Source organism: Lynx rufus, unplaced genomic scaffold, assembly GCF_022079265.1.
Source record: "Lynx rufus isolate CCGP_SWC_20201006 ecotype Redwood Valley unplaced genomic scaffold, mLynRuf1.p SCAF_2, whole genome shotgun sequence".
NCBI lineage: Eukaryota > Metazoa > Chordata > Mammalia > Carnivora > Felidae > Lynx > Lynx rufus.
Window position 1 is genome coordinate 168,088,609 of NW_025814834.1, and position 22,921 is coordinate 168,111,529.

At 36.5% G+C, this 22,921-nt stretch overlaps 1 protein-coding gene across 2 annotated transcripts in view; it reads right to left on the reverse strand.

Annotated features, from left to right (window-relative positions):
- Window positions 1–22,921, reverse strand: part of PDE4B (phosphodiesterase 4B) — a 437,163-nt gene that overhangs the window by 355,920 nt on the left and 58,322 nt on the right. Inside the window, exon 1 of one of the 2 annotated variants that reach the window (XM_047084730.1) lies at window positions 5,108–5,343. The exons of the other annotated variant lie outside the window; for it this stretch is intronic. Within the exon in view, the coding sequence (XP_046940686.1) occupies window positions 5,108–5,343 (236 nt within the window). Of the gene's footprint in view, window positions 1–5,107; window positions 5,344–22,921 lie in introns of those variants that run through there. 2 annotated transcript variants of the gene reach the window in all.

A 22,921-nucleotide genomic window follows, 5' to 3' on the forward strand; every position in this document is an offset into this window, starting at 1 on the left:
TGGGCTCTTCATGGGACTAAATAAATAAATATATATATATATATATAGAATAATGTCAGATACAGTGCAGGTGCTTAATAAATGTGAGCTTTTATTACTGTTAAGGGTTAATGGAATTTCCTTATTATTACTATTTCTCTGACCAACAGAATGGCCTTCCTGGCCACTCTTCTGCTGGAAAACCGCTACTCACTTTTCAAGACCCCATGCAAATGTCATCTCTTCTCTAAACCTTTCCTAACACACTGATTCACTTTCTCGAGGTCTTTATTTCTTCTGGGCTCTCATGACAAATTGGGGCATCGTTGTTCAATAGCATTATTTACACACCACTGATTAATTAATAATGCGTAAGTTTGTTTTCCAGACAGTATACGAGTTCTTTGAAGGCAAGGGCTATCTTTCTCATTTTGTGTCTCCTAAACCCAGAGTAGGGCCTGGAGCACAGTAGTCTCTCAACAAATGTTTTGTTCAATCAGTAAATATATAAAGACATAGATATTCCTCAAAATTTATCCAATATAGCTAGCAAATAGTTCAAGTAAATTGAAGAATAATATAAGACTATATCTTTGTCTTATATCTTTCTTTGTTTAGCTAAGAAACTAGGCCTAAATTGCATACATTTTGTCTACAATTTAGAGGAAGGTCAACCATATACTATATTCATTGTTCTATTTTTACTCTTCCCCAGTCATTTCAGCTTTGTCTTATCAGGTATAAGCTCCTTTAGAGCATGAGCTATGTTTTTTAGTACATTTGCGCAACTATTAGGCACAAAAGTATATATTTCGTGAACCTTTGTTAAAATGAGGAAAGATTTCCAAGTTATAGGTAGAACTAAATGGGGGAAAGGGAGAAAAACACAAGTCTTTTTTTCTGATACTAACTCTAATGGAAAGAATATTGCTCCCTGGGCAGGCACATTCCACAGGCAAGCAAGGATAGATGGACAGAATGCAGTGCTCACCAATACACTTGTTCTTCAAGAAGAGAATGTAGGGATAGGTGTGTGGTGAGCACAGGGTGTAGTGAAGGCCATCACCAGTAACCTTATTTAGAGGGTCACTCTGCTGATGTTGATGGAGGAGAACCAGTGACTGAGGTTAGAACATCAGCAAAGGAATGAAGGTTGAAGAAGCTGGATACTATGGCAAGGGCCAGTCAAGAAAAAGCACTGCAGGAGCCAAATAGAAGAAGATTATGCCTCAGAAGCTGTCACTCTTTGTGGTTAGGGATAAATAATACGCTTACCGGGGCGCCTGGGTGGCTCAGTCACTTAAGCGTCTGACTTTGGCTCAGCTCAGGTCATGATCTCACAGCTTGTGACTTCCAGCCTCACACTGGGCTCTGTGCTGACAGCTCGGAGCCTGGAGCCTGCTTCGGATTCTGTCTCTCTCTCTCTCTCTCTCTCTCTCTCTCTCTCTGCCCCTCCCCCACTCACATTCTGTCTCTCTCTCTCAAAAAATAAATCAACATTTTAAAAAATTAAAAAAAAATAATATGCTGACCTAAGGACTCTGGCATTAATTTTCCAACTCCATACACATTTTGTTGACACTCTGCAATGTAAGATATGTTTTTTATCCATATTTTCTCATATCATCTAACAGTGAGTATAGTATCTATTACTGGGTTTCAAAATTCTAAGGAGAATTTGGAAATTTGGGATGGTGATTCAGAGTTAAATTAATGGCTGATGGAGTAAAAATACATGGAATAAGCTAAAGCAATTCAGAACATTTTTAAAAAATATTTGCAACATGTAATCTTGAAAAGAACATGAATTTAGAGTATTCTTATACTCCAAATGAAACTTAAGTGAGATACTATATATGAACATTCTAGTAAAGAATTTAAAATATAGCAGGTGTTGGAATCCACATAGATTGAACCAAAAGTTTTTCTCACTCACAGCAGTACTCAATTCCATATGTTGAGAGTATAAAAAAAAAAAAAAAAAAAAAAAAGAAAAACTTGGGACCAGTTAATAATGACTTTTGGATTCATGTGGTTCTTATAAGCCTTTTCTTAGTATTCACTGAGGACCAAAAACCAGATTACAAATATTATATGTTATATACAGATTGATCATCCAGAAGAATTTTCTAGTACCTGGACTATGAAACAGTGAGATTGTGTACTAAATGAGATTATAGAACTATCTCCAAAGTCATAAAAAATAGGCAGATTTCCAAATGTCAAAGATGGAGTAATTGTGGTCTGCCCAAGGGTAAAAGGAAGCAATGAGATAATCACTCAAATTCCTTCCAGATGTAGGATTGTTTAAATATTCTGATTAGTGACAACACACTGAATATCTACTTTTGTCTTCAGATATTTTAAAAATAATCCCAGAGTCAGTATTTCACAAGTGCTTCTTAAATCTTCTGCCATTAGCCCATACTTCAGAATTTGGGTTTTCAAAACCAGAGCTACATGTTCATCTGAGTGAAATATGAAATCTACAAATAACTAAAGATAAAAAAAATTGTTCAGTGAGTTTAGACATAAACTGTATCTTCTGCATTGTTTAGCTTCATCATGAAAATTACTTTAATTTCAATGCTGGAATCAAAACAATCCAGTCTTCTTAAAAGAAGCCTACTGTCTACTGTAAAGTAATAACATGTTTTTAGAGGCTTCTAAGTGCATATCTTGGAATTTCTAACTTAAATGCATGGCTTGGAAAATACCAATTGTTGATCGTGAAAGGATAGTTACATTTCATCATGACAAAGGGGCAAAAATAAAGTACTTGTGCTCTAATTTACTCATGTTCCAATTATATATGATGCTAGAAAAACACATAATTTTTAAGATGAGTGAAAAAGTCATTCAAATACATATGTGTATATTTTATAAAAAGACATTTTCATGGAATGTTTCGTGCAAATAAATTTGAAAAATATTAAACATACACTCAAATTAAACAATAGAAATAAATGCATTTATGGCTTAATCAGGACCTGAAAACAAACTGATATAACTTTACTAAGAATGGTAAGAAGGGGAGTATGTGAGTTGAGGGAGAAAAAGGGTGAAAATGAATCACGGTCATAACTCAAGTCATTTTATAAGTTTGGTGACTAATGGATTCTTTAAACCTATATTATGGTACATTATAACCAATTCATGTGTTTTGTGGGTTTTTTTTTTTGACAATCTGTAGAAATTTTTGCTTTACCTCAGCTAGAAGAAGATCACTCTAATAGCATGTTACCTTAGATATCATTTAATTATTCTTTTTGTAGCTCATTGCAAGAAAATTTGTATAATGCATGAGTGAAACTGGCTTTTTAATCACTTTAAAATTTGGATTCTTTTGAAAAGAAAAAAATCCAATATTTATAGCTCATGTTCCTAGCACATCAAAAATCTATTCTAAGTAAAAAGAAAGGTCACATTATTATATTCAGAAACTCTACAGTAAGGAAAATATTACCAAAGTCTTATGAAGATTTACCATTATCTGAAAATTAGCTTACTAAAATTAAATGTCCTTCTTCTCAAAATACTGGTTTAATATTAACACAAGTAGTAAAACACATAAGCCTATTGGTTAATTGTACATTTTCCATCTCTGTTCTTTTTATGAGAACTAATTATACCCACATCCCTTCTCCTATCCAGTTATACTACTTAGCAAACTATATGAAAATACATACACATTAGGAGTGGAGTAAACTACGAGAGAAAGGCGTTCTTCAGTATACACTTATATATAAATCTTCTCTTTATACAAATGCTACCATTGGTAGGTTTTTAAAAACTAATCACGTGCATTCTACGTATGAGACTATAATTAAGATTTAATTCATCAAAAAGATGACCAGGAAAATTCTTCAATAGAGCAATTATATGAACAACAGTCCATTCTCAGAAAACAAAAACAACCATACCATTTTAACTAGGTAAAGTATCTTTTGGCTCACCATGTGGTACCTATCAAAGGCAAGCTACATATTTCTAGGGGTAAGTTGAATTTGCCAATGCACTGTGCAGTAGATGAGACAAACATTTCAGATGAGTGGAAACCAGAATTTAAGTAAATATTAATGTGCAAACCCAGATATCCAGATATCCTCAGTTTATAATGTTGGTTGGCAACCTAATATGCAGTCACACAATCACTGTGTTAGAATTGCCTTTAAGAGGTACCAGCTCCCTTTATTGCTATGGTCCCTATTAAATAAAAACTATCCAGATACCCAATTTTGAAGGGTCTGTTAATCTGAAAGAAAATACGTCCTCTAGAGAAATCAGAAATGCCCCAGTTTTGATGCTTAAAGTTTATTTAATTTCTATTGTGCTTTTTTAACATTTCATTATCATACTGGTTTAAGGAAGCTACCCCATTGTATGTAACACATACATTAAAGGTGGCAGACTCAGTGCAATTTTTACAGAAAGTTCTTGAATGTAGTTACCTGGCATTCCTAAGTAAACTGGGGATTTATTTATTATTGCCTATAATTCTGAAGTTACTACTTTTTTTACAAGAGGCTCTTCAAGATAATAGCAATTTGAATCTAAATAAGACTAATTAACCATGTAATTTCAGAAGTGGGAATTTAGTTCTCCTTTTCTTTAAGCCAATAAATCAAAATCGCACTAGTTTCTACACAACATACATGGCAATGCAATAATTAAGTTTGACTTTATATTACACATTGCCGTAAGAAATAAATCAGAACTAAAATTCAACCATTTGTCTCGTACCAAAAATACGCAATTAAAACATATCAACAACAGCCACCAAACACACCGAAAGAAGTCAGCTATCGCCTCAACAGAGATTAAACAAAACACTGAATGTTAAAAACTCCTTCAGTATTTAATTTACCTAGAATCAGCTAGGTATACTTTGGTGAGCAGTAACTTTAAAGACTCCCTACAGTTAAAGGCTTATTTTATCTGGAAACAGCTTGGCAGCACAATGATAATTTAATATACAGTGCACTATGTATTCTTCAGCAGACCCGCTCTCCATTCGTTTCACACTTGTGGTATGCATTATGAACAAAATTCAAATGTTCGTTTTCTACATTTCTGAATCACTGCCACTACTGAAAAGCACCACAGACACCTCCAAGTCCCGTCTTACCATGTATGAGCCACAGTAAAACGCCGACGTTGCCGGATGCTTTTATTCACCAGCAACTTTCTGAAAAAGCATGGTGAGTTCCTTGGTGAACTGCGTGGAGAAATTTTAGGAGATGTAGGTCTGTTTCCCGGTAATCTTGGAAGCTCCAGTTCTAAGTGCATTTGCTCCTTGAAAGTCTTTATGCAAACCTCAGATTCGGAAGCAGTAAGTTCTTTTGAAGACTCTCTTGCTGTCATGTCTTATATGGAGTGCTGGCTTTCACCACCCAAAACAAAAACCTCAAACATAGCAGAGACACAGCTGCAGGTTAGGAGGCTGATGAGTCTGCAAACTGTTTTCCAGTTTAATTTCGGAAGCTGCGGCTCCAGTGTTTGAGCTGCTTAGAGCAAGAGCAGCATACTCGAAGAATGGTAACTCAGGCTGTCACAAGGAGCTTTATCAGCCTGGCTTCGCCTCTGAAAATGCGCCAAAGTGCTTCCTATGTCAGTAGCCTCCTTGTGGATGAGGCTTGTCTGCCAGCGACACACTGACACTCACTGAATTCATTCAGCTGAATATATCAACTCATGAAATATTCATAAGGGCTTCTGATAAATCCTTTACATGTATTTTTTAATCTTATCAAAGGAGCTGCACTCACTAATGGATAGTCGGCAAAACCTTGTCACTTGTTTTGTTTGCACAAAAAGCAGAACTAGAGCCTGTCCAGCACATGTGATGTTTCAAGTCTTCATTCAGAATTATCTTGCCCTATAATGCACACAACACTAACTCCACCTACCAGATGCTTATTGGCCTAGGATTATTTAAATAATCGCACTCTGTTTCCCCCTCAACAACACCCTCCATCGCTCAGATTTTCATCAGATTTGTACAGCTACTGTTCTCATCACAGTGAAAACATTAAATCAGGGACTGTCAAAAGCCTTGCTAAAACAGCCCCCCAAATTCCATTTCTGAATGAAAAAGCTGATTTGCTGAAGTTTTTTCCCCCTTCCCTTCTCCAGAAGATCCAAAACAGCATCTATATAAAAAATGTCAGCTCACAGGAAAACATTGGATTTGGTTCATTCCCCTGAGGAATTTAAAGGCTAATCTTTATTCCAATAAACATTACCCTCATTCTTCTGTTTAAGCTCTTTGTTCAAGGGCCAGCCACAGCAGCCACTCTGTTAGTTAGATGCAAAGTCACTTCTGAAAGCCAAAACTTCACAGAACAGAAAGGGAGGTAACAACAGGGAAGAATGAAAGCTGCTGGGAAAAGTGCAGAGTCCAAAGTCAAGCATTGCATGTGTGTGTGTGTGTGTGTGTGTGTGTGCTTTGTTCACAAGGGCATACAAATGAGATATATGGACAGGGGAATCCAAACAAGTGTCTCAAGTACCAAAGCAGATCATTGTAACCTGAAATTTCATTTAGAAATACACTGGAAAGCAGGTTTGATACTTTAAAAGGCACATGGAAGGGAAAAGAATATGGTGGTGCTCGAAGTGTACAGTTGTTATGAAAAGTCTGTACCAGCCATGACTGCCACCAGGGCCAGCCTGAGCTCATAAAAATTTGACAAAGCAAAACTAAGGCTAGTCAGTGAGAGTGACAGTTAAGGAATGATTCACAGGAAGACTTCAGTGAATAAAGGAGAATAGTTTTCCTCTAAGGTGTGAGGACTTCCACCTTTAAAAAATCATTCATATACGTCATATACTCTGACTGAATACCTAAAGGACTGAAAAAGAGCAGATGATGACCTAGGGAAAAATAAACCCCATGCCAGCCTTCGGGGGAAGTGGGTCAAACCTAATAGAAAGGACTTAAACTCCTAGTTTACAGGTACTATCTTGGAAAGATATTGATATTGCAGTAACACCCTAAAAATACATCATGAACAAAAGCAAAGTTAGGGAATTTCAGAGTTGGAAAAAATCTCAGTGATCACCTTATTCAGCTTCTCATTTCAAAGACAGAGAAACAGTCCCAGAAAACTTCAGTAACTTGTCCCAAGTCACATTGATAGTTGACATTAGAGCTAAAAATAAAACCCAAGCTTTCTGATTCCCAGTTGACACTCTTTAACTGTATGAAACTAAGAAGTCAAAAGAGTCATTTTGTCCAGCCAGGTCCTCATACATCTTCTTTATATATTTGAGTATGTCTTAATATCATGTGAGGAAATATGGTCACTGGTACCTATTATTTACCACATTATGAAAACAAAGCTAGGACTTTCCTCCAACAATAATATGATTTAAAACTGAAACATGAGAATATGTGATCCTGCCAATATTCAGAGTGTTTCATTTGCAAAAAAAAAAAAAAAAAAAAAAAAAAAAAGCAGCACTTTGAAGTTACCAAGGTCTTTCTCATAATCACTTTTTAAGGTTGCCAAAATATAGTAAGCATTTCAGGGAATTTTTTTTCTCCTAAATTATGGTAAATTTCTTAACTTAGATTTAGCTGTAGGTAAACTGGGGTTCAGATAAGGAAATGTTGACATATGCTTACCTAAAGCAACATAATGATGCAACTGTAATTATTTTCCAATTCTTATCGGCAATTTATGTGACATTATGTGACATTTCACATTACTCTTCATTTTGCCTACTATGACAAGCCAATGTCCCAGTTAAAGAAATTTTGAGAATCATCCTAAGAAATAAAATTCTCAAAGATAAAGTCTGTTAACTCTACCTACTCTAGATAACATTTAGTAATACTAAAGACAGTTAATTGAGATACAAAACTTAAAAGATAACGAGACTATTTTAAAGTCTGAATTAGTTACCCTAGAGGAAAGGAAATGTATATCTACAGGTAAATTCATGAAACTTTGTTTCTAGAGTCAAAATGCCAAAGAAAATCTCAACACCGTGTTAAATATTGAAGTCAAAGATGAATCTAGAAAGTAGGAAACGGGAGGTGTTATCTAAGAAAAAGTACACAAAAGCATAGTAAAAGCAGATAACACCCTGCTATATTTTAGCAAAGAATATACTGTTCTGAGAGAGACAGTCAAAAGAACTGGAGGAAAAAAACAAGAATAAAGTAAACAGTTATGTGCCCTTCTAAGAGGCTAGGAAGGAGCCAAAGTCAAAACCTTCCTATCTACATGCCATGCTTAGCTAACCCTTGGCACTCCAAAAAGAGAGATGAGTAATTCTGAGTCAATTTATTAGCGTACAGATAGTTGCCCTTGGGAATTACTTGAGAATTCCAATTAGAGCTATGTCTCAATTTGAAATAATGAAATTCCTAGTATCCACATACTGTTAAAGTGATATGAATCAAGAACCTATCATAATAAAATATCATTAAAGGATCTGAATAGAGTTATACAGTCAAAAATAATAATGTATTATATGTATTATTTATAAATATTATGGACAAATAAACAATACTTTGAGTTTTTATCAAATTAAAATGGAAAGCAAATTAATTACAACCAAACAAAATTATAAACTTGTAGTACAAGTATTATAACATTGTTAAAATGTATTTTAAAAGTTATACTTTGTAATCAAATTATTTTATTTTATTTTATTTTATTTTTTTTAATTTTATTTTTTTTTTCAACGTTTATTTATTTTTGGGACAGAGAGAGACAGAGCATGAACGGGGGAGGGGCAGAGAGAGAGGGAGACACAGAGTCGGAAACAGGCTCCAGGCTCTGAGCCATCAGCCCAGAGCCCGACGCGGGGCTCGAACTCCCGGACCACGAGATCGTGACCTGGCTGAAGTCGGACGCTTAACCGACTGCGCCACCCAGGCGCCCCTGTAATCAAATTATTTTAAATGAAAATAACTACCTTCTTTTCGTATCCAACACCTTTCAGACTTTAAAAGTTTACCTGGAATAAATTTTCTCTGACCTGAGTGACCAATTTTTAACTAACTGCTATTATAAAACTAAAGTATTTTAAAGGCATAAAACCAGATTCTATGCAGTAACATTATGTATAACAATGTTGAAAACAAAACAAAACAAATATGGCTAAACATTTACCATGAATACAAAGCTGGATATTTGAGAAGACAGAACGTATCTGGAAGTTTCTTTATGAAGAGGAATAGATTTAAGACCATCAATATTAACAGAGTTAAATTGCTGTTGATTATATCTCTAGATTATTACCCAGTGCTCTTTTTCTAAAACAACATACAATTGAGCACAGCCATGAGGCTCTACTCAATTAAATATGGACAAGCTCTTCTTTCAGCCAGACAAGGTAAGATGTGAATACAGAACACCAAGAAACACCAGGAGCCTCTTTCAACAGAATGCCCTACTCACCACAGATGGTAATTTCTCCCAATTTCTCCATTTCAGAAATTTCTCTATTTGAAGAAATAGAACTAGGCTTATTCCAACATGGCTGAGGAAAATATGCCATTCAGTTGAATGGAAATACTTGTCTGGCCATCTAAAAGAGGAACAGTTAACTGACCATTCTTTAAGAATTAAGGGATGATAGGGAAGTAGCTTACATTTATTGCACACCTGTGGTATCAGACATTGTTGTAAGCATTTCAATAAATTATTTCAATGTTTCCTCATTATAAACTTATCAAACAGGTAGTATTGAGATCTCTGTTGGACTTCCTGATGGTATTAACCTCTGAGGTACTTAAGGGCTGAGCTGAGCCTTGTTCATTTCTAGAATATGGAAGAGTCTGGTACAGAATTGATACCCAATAAACATTTCTAGACTGAATGCACATTATTTTGCTCATTTTCAGATGAGATCATCAAGACACAAAATTGCATACTTTTTAAGGAGTTGACCCTACACCACACTTTTTATAACAGAGGAACCTAATGAGACAGAAGAGGGAATGCAAGCTCCCACGGTAGTCTCGTCTTGTCACTAAAGTACTAAATGTCCTTGAGTCTGAAATCATCTAGCATGTTATCTTTTTAATTTTTTTTCAACGTTTTATTTATTTTTGGGACAGAGAGAGACAGAGCATGAACGGGGGAGGGGCAGAGAGAGAGGGAGACACAGAATCGGAAACAGGCTCCAGGCTCTGAGCCATCAGCCCAGAGCCTGACGCGGGGCTCGAACTCACGGACCGGGAGATCGTGACCTGGCTGAAGTTGGACGCTTAACCGACTGCGCCACCCAGGCGCCCCTAGCATGTTATCTTTATAAGATGATATGAATGCTTCACTTTTACCCATATGACACTATTTACTTCCTCAACATTACTGAAATAGTGCTCCCAAAAGATCAGCTTTAACCTGTACCACCTCCAATGTCACCTAAATCCTAGAGAGGGAAGCTTACACCCTCGTTACTTGAGCATGGTATCACATGGTTCATATAGATGGTCCCATTCAAGAAAGAAAAGCCCTCCAATGACTCCTCATTACACTCAGTCAAAGCGAAGGTCCACACAATGGCCTAGAAGACCCTAAGTGTCCCCATGCTCATCTCAGTACCTCTCTGATTTCATGTTCTTATGCATTCCCTCTGGCTCTCTCTGCTCCAGCTTCACTGGCCTCATTTCCGTTCACTGAACCTGTTGTGGAAGTTTCCTCTTCCCCAGGATATCTGCATGATTTGTTCCCTTATCTCCTTCTAGGGTTTGCCCAAATAACACTTTCTTGATGAAGTAAGTCTTCCCTCATCATCCTGTTTAAAACTGCAATCTCTCCCATTCTGCATCACTTTCCTTCATCTATCTGTCAGCATATAATATAGTATATATTTCTTATTTACTTGTTCATCATTATTTGCTCCCCCTAGAATTTATGTTTCACGAAAGCAAGAGCTTTGTTTTGTTCACCAGTGTAACCCTGGAACAGTACTGGCTATGTAGTAGATATTTAAATAAATATCTGTTTGATGAATAGATGAATGATCTCCTCGGTGCAGAAGAAGACAAGGGAGGGGGGTAGCAGGCAAAACTGGGATAAATGACCTCTCTCAAAGGAGAGCAAGAGCTATACTGGTATTAAGCCATAACCCTTCCACAATTTTGTGTATTATTTTATGTCATTTTCCCAGCCTAAACGTGTTCAATGTCTCTACTTTCTTTGCCAAGAATACTGTCTCATCCATTAAGGGTAAATTCACATGAAAACTCTTCACTGAAATCCTTCTCAGCTTCCACAGGCAGAGTCCGCCATTTCATCCTATCTGCCTGCCACCAGCACTGGGTTCATCTTCAGAATGTCTCAGAGGATACGGTAGTACATATTATTGTCTGTCTCCTGGAGTAACCTATGAGCACTCCAAGGACATAAACCATTTTGCTCATTTCTTTATGTCCACAGTCTGACATTGCTCTGATTAATATTTGTTGATCGAAACTATGAATAGAAAATGAATATGGTGCCCCAAATCATGCCCTCCTGTCATGCTCAGATTATTCTTACTGTTTTGACAGCTAGTCCGGGCAATATCCTAACTTCCTGAGCTTACGAAGGTTTCCAGAATGAGCTGCTTAAATCATAGCAGTTTGGCTGTGTTTCCCATTTTAAGTAGCATTTCTTCATTCTTTAAAAAAATTATTACAATTATCATTATTACTATTATTAGCGTTCACATTCTTACTGCAGTGCAAAAGCAGAACAGCCATGTGTTACACTGTCTTTTCATTAGGTGGTATACAGGCAGGACAGACTTGTAGGCCCTCTCCTCATGGTGCTTTCTGGGTTGGGCAGAGTAATTAGGTGCTTCTTTCACAAAGCACATCCTGTGAAGGCAGACTGCATAGGCAAAAACACTAAGGAAGCTCCTCGCTTTGTTTCGTAGGTCACTGTTAACATCAAGATATATTAGCAAAGATGAGTCAGATACCTAAATGCAAGGAGAGAAACTATTCCCATGGTAGGTGTTTTAAAATCTGCATTAAATGAAGGTATTCCAGTTCCCAAAGATAATACTAACCTGTCAGCAAATTACCTAAAAGGGTGATTTCAAATGAATAGGATATTAGGGACATATATGTTTAAAACAAAGGCATGTTTAGGAAAACCTCTTTCTCTAAATGATCTTGTATATTTTTATTATTTCTACTCTGTCAGCAGTCTTCTGTAAAATATGCTTTAAAACGGTATGGTATTAATCTACAGCTAAAAATTTTAAATGTAAATAATTATCTGTGTAAGACCAATTAACTATGATACCACAGAGATCATAGAAAGTGTATAGCAGACATGAAAACTAAGTCAAATTCACTCCATTGCTCTTAAAAAGAGACTAATATTCAGGGATCCATTTCATGCTTACATATATATTTGCAAGGATTTAACAGAAACAATATTTTCCTAAATTAGTGATATAACAGGATGAGTCTAAAAAGGGTACTGAGTACATATGAACATGGAAAATTCTTTCAAAATAGTGAATTAGATCATCATGATTGGCTCATTTAATTTCAAGTTTGTTTATTCACAACATATTCTGTTAATTCAAAATCTGTTCATATTAGAAATTTTTTAAAATTCAGTAACATTAATAATGATAATGATTTTGATTTATAATGAAGAAAATGGAATTTTATCTATCAAGACTGCATGTGAAGTTCTACTATTAAGAGGTAACTCAAATTTAATTTCCTATAAATATTTCATAGCATTGAAGCACTGCAATATTAGCATATGTAAAATCCAAGAGTGGAGACATTTTTTATGCATGCATGCCAAACTCTGTAGCAAAGACTTTTAAATAGAATGTATATTTTTATAAAGCTCCCTTGGTTACTTTTTGTCTCTCTTGTTTTCTTTTTAAATTTATCATACAATAAGATTGACCTTTTTGGAGATGGTGTTCTATGAAATATAATGCATGTCTGGATTCATGTAACTCTACCATAATCAGGATAGAGAACAGTTCTATCAACCCAAAAACTCTCTTGTGCTGTGCCTTTATAGTCACATCTTCTTTCCACTCCTGATTCGTGGTGATCCCTAATCTATCCTCCATCACTGTAATTTTGTGTTTTCAGTAATCTTATAGATATGGGATCACAAAGTACTTCACATCTTGAGACTAGCTTCTTTCACTCAGTGCAATGTCTTTGACATTTAGACAATGTTACATTTATTAACAGTTCATTCCATTTTATTGCCATATAGTTTTCTCTTGTATGGATGTACAACAGTTTCTTTTTTATCCATTCACCCCTGAAGGAACATTTGGGCCACTTCTAGTTCAAGACAATTATGAATAGAAATGTAATAAACATCATGCACAGGTTTCTCTGTAAATATATATAGGTCATTCCTCTAAGGTAAGTACCAAGGATTGGCATTGCTGGGCCATATGCTAAGTGTATGTTCATCTTTATAACAAAAGGTCAAATTGTTTTCCAGAATGGTCGAAATCATTTTGCATTTCTATCAGCACTATGTGAGAGTTCCCTGTTGCTCCACAGACTTGTCATCACTTTGTCTTTTGTGTATTTCAGCCCTCCTAATAAATGTGTAGTATGTATCTCATACTGCTTGGTCTACAGTTCCCTATTGGCTAATGTTGATCGTGTTTCCATGTGCTTATCTGCCATCAGTAGCTTCTTAAGTACAGTGTCTGTTCAGGATTCTCACCCATTTTCAATTTAGATTGTTTCTTTTCTAACAATTGAGACTTCTTCCCCAATCTTTCCACTAATGTTTACTTTTCAGAGTTCTCAAACAGCTGATCTATGCATTCTGTCCAGGACTTAAAGCTATATTTAGAGGTAGAAACAGAATGGAGCATGATGACTCCCATCTTACCTGGAAACAGAACCTTTAATAGAATAGTATCAGTTACAAAATCTGAAAGTTTCAAATTGGTTTTACAGTTTATAACACTTTTACATTATCAACACTCTTCTTGAAGCCTTTAATGTTTCCATTCTTGCCTTAGCCATTCCTTTACATCTGTGGGACTTACATATGGGCCATCAGAGTGACTTCCTAAAACTCACTCTTGTTGTAATTAGTCCTCAATGCCACTACTGAGGGCAGGCGTGCTATCACTGAGGAACAGCAGAAGATTTGATGCATTTTGTGGCTAGTTAAAAAGAAGCCCTTCTAGAAATGGATTCTAGGTGACTTTCAATCTCTCTTATCCTGACCATTTTCCCAAACAAGTTTCCTTTTTCCACTGTGGCATCATGAATACTTCTGAAAGAAATCTCATCTTTTCACTCCTTCTTCCTTATTTCTTTCTATACTAATTCACACATGCCTCAAAGATATACTTAGTGGGGTGCCTGGGTGGCTCAACTGGTTAAGCGTCTGACTTTGGTTCAGGTCATGATCTCACGGTTTGTGAGTTTGAGCCTCACACTGGGCTCTGTTCTGTCACCGAGATCCTCTTTCTCCCTCTCTCTGCCCCTCTCCTGTTTATTCTCTCTTTCTCTCAAAATAAATAAATAAACTTAAAAATTTTTTTTAAAGATATACTTATTGAGTAGGTACTATGTGCCAAAAATTTGATTTCCTATTATCTTTGGTAAGCCTGTATTATTGCTTGAAGTTTTGATATTTGTTATTCAACATAAAATCATAATTCTAAAAGCTTTATGTAATGTTTATTTTATCTGTGACTTGACAAATTTTTCAATCACTTTCAATTAACTTATGTTTATTTTGCATTTAGCAAATCTTTATTCTGTACATACATAATAAGTCTTCATTGGTATGATGATGTATTATCTGAAAAAGTTTCAGCATCAGTCTTATAACTGCTTTCTTATATGTACACACCTTACAAAAAACTCTATGCTCTTAGAGAGTAAAAATCATAATATATTTTCTTTATTGAGTGGTTAATATTTTTATTTCAAAAAATCAGGATATTGTATATAACACTTTCTGAAAAGTAAGACATTATAATTGAATGAACTACTCTATGGGTGTTTTTTAAATTAAAATGTATTTATTTGACACTAAATTTTGTGTGAAGTCAAAACTAAAAAATTCATAAATATTCAAATTGTTTATGTATTAACTACTTTATCCCAAACTCTTGCACACAATATGCAAAATGCTTTGTGCATAATAAGTGAATGTGTAAAAACCCAAGAATATGAATCAACAGTATGCACTTAATTACTGGTATTAGTTCAGTGTCAACTATGAGTCAGGCACTGTGCTAGTCTAAGGAAAACTGCAATGAGTAAGAGAGATTCCCATCCATCCTCATGGTAATTATATGCTACTTATAGTCTAATGGTACAATTATCACAAGTCAATTCTAATCATAATTCTAAACTTATCTGCCTCCTTATTCACTTGCTCTCCTTTGAAAGGAGATCAAAACCAGGTTTTCTTCTATTTTCCTCAGTATTTGGGTTCCTCTCCATTTCATAGATTATCCTCATCCAGGCTGTCATACAAGATAAATATGGAGACATTCTTTGTCCAGAGTTTCCATAGTTTTTTTTCCATAGTATATCCTGTTAGTCCCTATTCTTTGCTCATAGTTCAACTTATGATTTTTTTAAATACCAAAGGAATGTAGATGCCCATCCAGTGACACATACCAACCAATGCAAACAAACAAACAACAAACAGAACCTCTTGCTTCATTTCTCTGAATTCTAACTGGGACATAGGGGATTTCTGTCATTTTTTTTAAATTGATTTTTTAATGCTTTTTATTTTTGAGAGAGAGAGCATGAGTAGGGGAGGGGCAGAGAGAGAGGGAGACACAGAATCTGAAGTAGATTCCAGGTTCTGAGCTGTCAGCACAGAGCCCGATGCAGGGCTTGAACTCATGAACCATGAGATCATGACCTGAGCCAAAGTTGGCCACTTAACCAACTGAGCTACCCAGGCACCCTTGTCCAGTTTTTAAAGTAAATGGTAAGTGGTTTTTCTTCCTTTGGTTCACCAAAGTCTGACTCCCAATAATGTCCTCCAATTGGTTCTAGTTCTGGGACCTGGGATTACAATGAGTAAGTCACATGATAGACTTTCAAAGATCTATCCTCTAACACTTTTATATCTTAAATAACTACAGCTCTTTCAAGTACCCTTTATCAAACACAGATTAGATAGTTTTTTGTAATAATTAGGCTGAACCACTGACATACATAGTAGTAATGGGAGAGAGTGTACTGGTTTGCTGTAACTGCCATAACAAATACCACAGATCAGGGGGATTAAACAACAGATACTTATTATATCACAGTACGGGCAATCAGAAGTCCCAAGCAAGCTGTCAGCAGAGCTGACTCCTTCTGAGGGTTGTGAAAGAAGGATCTGTTCTAGGCCATTCTCCTTGGCTCATAGATGGCCATCTTCTCCCTATATCTCATCACATCATCTTCCCTCTATGCCTGACTGTGTCCACTTTTCTTCCCCTTTTATAAGAACACCAATCCTATTGGATTAGGTCCATTTTAATGACCTCATTTTAACTTGATTACTTCTGTAAAGATCCTATCTCCAAATAAGGTCATATTCTAAAGTTATGGGGGTTAGGACTTCAACATATTAATATAGGAGGGCCCCAATTCAACCATAACATTCTACCTTCTGACTGCTCAAAATTTATGTCCTTCTCACATGCAAAATACATTTTAATTGTACCCAAAATTTCTTATCATTCAAACATCAAGTCTGAGTCCAAACCTCATTTAAATCATCCAAGTCAGTTATGGGTGAAACTGAGGGCAAGATTCATCATGGGACAAAGTTCCTCTCCATCTGTGAAACTATGAAACCAGAAAACAACAGAGGTAGAACAGGTACAAGATAGACATTTCCATTCCAAAAGGGATAAATTGAATGAAAGAAAGGGTCATGGGTCTCAAGTAAGTCTGAAACCTACTAGGACAAATTCCATTAGAATTTGAAACTTGAAAATGATCTTCTTTGGCTCAGTGCCTGGTCCTCTGGGCCCTCAGCCCTGAGCAATGGGGGCCCTGCCCTCCAGGACTGAGGAAGTGGTTCACCTTCCGAAACTAAAGAAGAGGCCTCCTTCTGACACCAACATGGAAATGGTCCCACTTTCCTGGGCTTATGCCTTCTGGGCTTATAGTGCCAGTAGTAGCCACTGGCCTCTGAATTGTCTTTAAGGTTGTTCTTCACTTTTCTTGAAGGATTACACATGTTTGCAACTGGATAGATCTATCAGCCCATTTCCTACCTGTGGAATCTCAGAAGTCTGATAGCCTTCCTTCATCTTATTCACTCCACCTTTGTCTCCCTTCAATTCCACCTGGCAGTGTTTCTGTTATTACAGATTTTTTCAAAAAGCTGGGGGGGGGGCGGTCTCCCATGCAATTCACAGGGGTCTAAGCCATCAGACAAGAGAGTCCACCACAGTTCTTTCCCAGATAACCACAACTCTATTCCTGACTTTTGCTAAGTGATTCATTGGATCCATGAGTAACATGGTTGGTTGTCCAGCAAGCCCTTGATGTTCTCTCTAGAACACATTTTTTTTCCTTTCTTGTTTTTTTTTTGTTTTTGTTTGTTTGGTTGTTTCAATATGAATAGGCTGAGAATTGTCCAAGTCTTCAAGTCCTGGTTCCTTTTTACTTAACAATTCCTCCTTTAATTTATCTTTCTCCTCTTGTATTTTACTATAAGCAGAAAGGAGAAACCAAGCCGTGCCTTCAACACTTTGTTTAGAAATCTAAGTCCAAGTGTGTCATTTACAATTTCTACTTTCTACCCACAAAAAACTAGAACATAATTCAGCCAAGTTCTTTGTCACTTTATAACAAGGATCACCTTTCCTCCAGGGTCCACTAATGTGTTCTTCATTTCCACCTGAGACCTCAACAGAGGCCCCATTAACATTCACATTTTTACCAAGTATCCTCAAAGCAATCTAATCCCTACCTACAACTCTTCCAGTCCTCACCCACAACTCAATTCCAAAGCCACTTCCACATTTTTAAGTGTTTGTTACAATAGCACCCCATTTCCTGGTACCAAAACCTGTATTAATCTGATAGGGCTGCTGTAAGGAAGGACCACAGACTGGATGGTTAAACATAAATTCACTGCCTCACAGTTTTGGAGGCTAGAAGTACAAAACCAAGGTGTTGGCAAACTTGGTTCCTTCTGAGGGTTGTTAAGGAAGGATGTTTTACAGGCATCTCTCGAGGGAGTGAAAGGCAGAAGGAGAAAGAAAGAGCAACTTGGGGGGTAAGATAAAATAACTGATATTTATTGAGAATTTACTATGTACTAAACATCTTTGCACATATTATCATTACTTATAAAACTCATAATAGCCCTTTGAAGTATATTCTACCCTTTACAGATACACAAACTGAATTACAAAAAGGTGAGATGAATTACCCAACATCATCCAGTTAGTAAGGATTTGAACCCAAAGTCACTGACTTCAGAACTCCTGCTCTTATCTGTTATACTGCATTGCAAAAGGAAAATGAGAAGGAAACACATGGATATTCCCTAAATATAAAAAAATCCACTGTATAAAAACCTATTAACTTTAATTATGTTGTATCCTGAAACTAGAACTGCTTCTCTAAAAACGTCGTATTTCAAGACAATAGAAAATCATTTGAATATGCAATAAAAATTATTAGTTTCCCCTAGGCTAACTTCACTAATGAGCTATTTTTAAAATAGTTTTGTCTGAATGTGCTCTTATTAGTTTTAAGTCAATTTTGAAAGGAAAAATATTGGCTGGATGGGCCTTGGCTTGTTCATCCATTTGCCACTCAAAATTAGAATTTATTTGACTTTCACATGCTGTTAAAAACTAGAATTTTTCGGGGCGCCTGGGTGGCGCAGTCGGTTGGGCGTCCGACTTCAGCCAGGTCACGATCTCGCGGTCCGTGAGTTCGAGCCCCGCGTCGGGCTCTGGGCTGATGGCTCAGAGCCTGGAGCCTGTTTCCGATTCTGTGTCTCCCTCTCTCTCTGCCCCTCCCCCGTTCATGCTCTGTCTCTCTCTGTCCCAAAAATAAATAAACGTTGAAAAAAAAAATTAAAAAAAAAAAAACTAGAATTTTTCTTATTTACCTCCTTTTGTTTCTGATAAGTATTAAAGACAGAAATATTCTCCTATGATTCTATTTATAACCTGTTTCAGCTTCTAGTAGACAATCCTGAAACTTAACCTTTTGGGACTCCAGGGTTAACAGCTTCATTCTCTTGGATTTCAGGACTATGAACAATGTTTTACTATGAAATCCATACTGAGTTTCAAGTTCTGGGTTTGGATTTTAAGCTATTTCATTTGTGCTACATTAGCTACAACCAATATTTTAATTTTATTTTGGCAATTTAGAAATTTTAGAAGTGAGAGATCAAATTCTTAATGATACCACTTTTGTTTAATCTCTTTAAATTTTTCTCTTCTTTGGAATGCAGGTCCACTTTTAACAGATACTCTAAGATGCCACTTCACACCAGCCCCCAAAGTAAAATGTAGGGACTCTTTCATTCCATTTTCCAATCTGTGCTAACAGCACTTCTTGGTTCAGATTTCCGGACACAGTTTGGGTTATAGTAGCCACTAAAATTCATGGACACTGCTTGCCGTACATAGAAGCCAAAGAAAATTTCATCTTCAGAAAAATATAAATTCAAAGTGAAGCATATTGAGAACATAAATGAGATTCAAATAAAAAGAAAAGGAACACCCTTCCCCCTTTGTAGCAGGTGACTTATACTCTAAAATCACAGCCTATGGTTATGGCTGTAGATTCCATTGGATTATTTTTTACAGCTAAGGCAATGTGCCTCTTAAGGCAGAGATCCAAATTTCTGAATCGTGACGGCAACAGCTGAAGACTAAAGATAGATGGTCAAAATAGCATTTTCTGTACATTTTCAGTTGTTAAAAAACCAGTTACAGTACATTATGTATGAAGTACATTGTTTTAATCCTGTGATGGCTCCACTGGAGCCATAAATCTGTCAAGATTTATGACAGAAAATATTATTTCCTGCCTTCATTATATATACATCTTTAAAATGGTGATGGCTCCTTTTCTTAATATAATATTTTCAAATGTATTTTATATAGGTGCCTACAATCCTTATGAACAAACCATTCCTGTTTCAAATAAATGGCCCATTACATGGCTAAGCACACTCACCTCAGGAGCTATTTGCTTCTACCTCTGCCTGAAAAGCCTCTGCTCTAGATCTTTCTATGGTTCCCTCCATATCTCCTCAGACATACGCTCATACATCTTCTCCTCAGAGAGGCTTTTCCTACTCAGCCTCCGTAACACAGTACCCCCATCCTCCCTCTCCCTGGCTGCTTTGTTCTGACATCTTCCATTGCTCTCTGACGTTGTTGGTTGTCTGTCCCTACCACTAGAACGAAAGTCCCATGAGGACAGAGACCTTCAGTTTTATTTACCACATGACACCAACACCTAAAACAGTGTCTTGTATGTCATAGGTGTTTAATACATGTCTGCTTAATAAATAAAGGCCACTTAATTAAACAGTAAGAGCATTTATCGGTGCTCTCATCAATTTCCATCTGTCCCCTTGTCAGTCACCTCATCCAGGTCCTTAAGCCAATTCAGTCTTACAGCCCTGAAAAGAGATGCTGAAAGACATGTGCAGAATGACCGACCAAAGGCAAGGATGAGACTTGTCTTGAATTCTCCACTATTAACGGCCTTTGAGTCCTACCACTGCTGGGGCACCAATGAAAGTCTAACCTTCCATATTCAGAGAAATATCTCAATTATCTATTGCTTAGCCCAAACACTTCTTGCTAGACAGAAGGCAAAGCAGAAGTGAACTTGCGACCTTCCCAGTGGAGTTACTGCACCACCGCCCAGCAGGATTCGTTCTTTCAGACAGCACAATGGTAACACTGTGTACAGAGGCACCATTCACAGGAGACACAGGAGCTCGGCCAAAGGCAGGAAGGCAATCTGTATTGAATACTATATGCCGAGAGGGCTTTCTTTTCACTTCAAAATGAGAAGCAAGCAATTTGGGGGATGGTAACTGTCCAAGTAGCTTTACATGTCCGCTAGGTAGAAAGACCCAGGATGTGAATCACTTCTTTTCTGGAGCATGGTTCCAATAAGGAGTTTTATTTTGGTAAAGTAATAGAAATTTTCTTTGAACTTGATATTCAAGTTTGTCACAGCTCAATAAACATTGGAGGAAGATGATGATGATGATGATGATGATGATGATAAAAAGTAGCAAAATGTTTCAAATACAACTGAGTTAGACAACCAAAATATTTACTAAAGGCATAATGGTTAATGGGACTTTGATGGATACCTATTAAAAATCCAGATGTTGGGCACATGGGTGGCTCAGTCAGTTAAGCATCCAACTCTAGATCTTGGCTCAGGTCACGATCACATCGTTTGTGAGACTGGGATTCACTTTCTCCTTCTCTTTGCCTCTCTCTGCCTCTCTCTGTCTCTCAAAGTAAACAAACTTTAAAAAAATCCAGAAGTTTATAAAGGAATGAGATGCCAAGGTGAGAGACCCTTAAATCTGTATAAAATTCTAAATAACTCAGTATTCAAAACACTGAGCTTTTTTCCAAGGAGATTTTTGGTAAGCATAGTAATTCTCCTTTCAATTCTAAGCTATCATTTATATTGTCCAGAAATGCTGCATTATAATTAAGAACTATTTTGCCATAGATAACATTACATTTCCTAAACAGTACTCTTGGTGTTTTTTCATTAAGATTACTAAGCACAAAAATACAGCAATCCATAAAAAAATCTGTATATGAAAATACTTATGTGGAAACAAATTAAACTGCTGGTAAATTGAAGAGCAATCAAGTAGGAGAATGACCTAAGAGAATGAATTATTTATCAGGAGTCTGTGTCTTGAGATCTAACATAAGTCAGCTTCTTCATCATCATAGGGCAATTCATTTAAGCCTTCTGTTTCCCAGTTCCTCGCCTATAAGATGCTAATGTTCATACCTAGTATTTTGCAAGGTAATTCATGTAAATTAGCAAAGTACAATTTAAAATTTAAACAGCATTGCATGTGCAATGCAATCTGGTAGGTACATACATTTGGATAGTATACTCCCTGGTAGGATTTAAAAAGTGTTATAGACATTATCATATTCATCTTTAAGTATTCCCTGTAAGGAGGGAAATTCCAACCTCAGTGTGGCTCCTCAGCTTTTGTGCACAGTTCCCTGCTAGGTTACCTTTTGTCCACTTTCCCAAATTTAAATAAAGTAAAACTTCCTCCTGAAGGCCTACGGCAAGATTTTCAAAGCAAAGCGCAAACATAGTAAGAATAACATGAACTTAGTTTCTGTTGATTAGTATATGTAACATTTCTTGGAAGAAAGACCAAGAACAATATATCACTGTCTCTATTTCCCTCTAGTAACCAGAATAAGGCTAGATCTAATTGGTTGGTTGGGGTTTTTTTTCCATTACAAAGTACAAAAACACACATAAAGGGAATAAACATTTGTTGAGGGATTATTTGTACTAAATGCTTGAGATATTATCTCACGTAATGCTTAAAATAATTCCATGATGTAGGTTTTTATATACAGAAAATTTCATAGAGAAAAATTTGAATCTTGGATAGCTTAAGAAATTTACTCAGGGGCACCTGGGTGGCTCAGTCGGTTAAGCGCCCAACTTTGGCTCAGGTCATGATCTCGCAGTTCATGAGTTTGAGCCCGGTGTCGGGCTCTGTGCTGACAGCTCAGAGCTTGAAGCCTGCTCCGGATTCTGTGCCTCCCTCTCTCTGCCCCTTTCCAGCTCATGCTGTCTATCCGTCTCTCTCTCTGTGTCAAAAATAAATAAACATTTAAAAAACCTTTTTTTTTAAAAAAAAAAGAAATTTACTCAAAGTCAGAGCACTAACAATGATGCCCCTGAGGCTTTTCTGTCAATTATTCTTTGTTCTTTTCATTA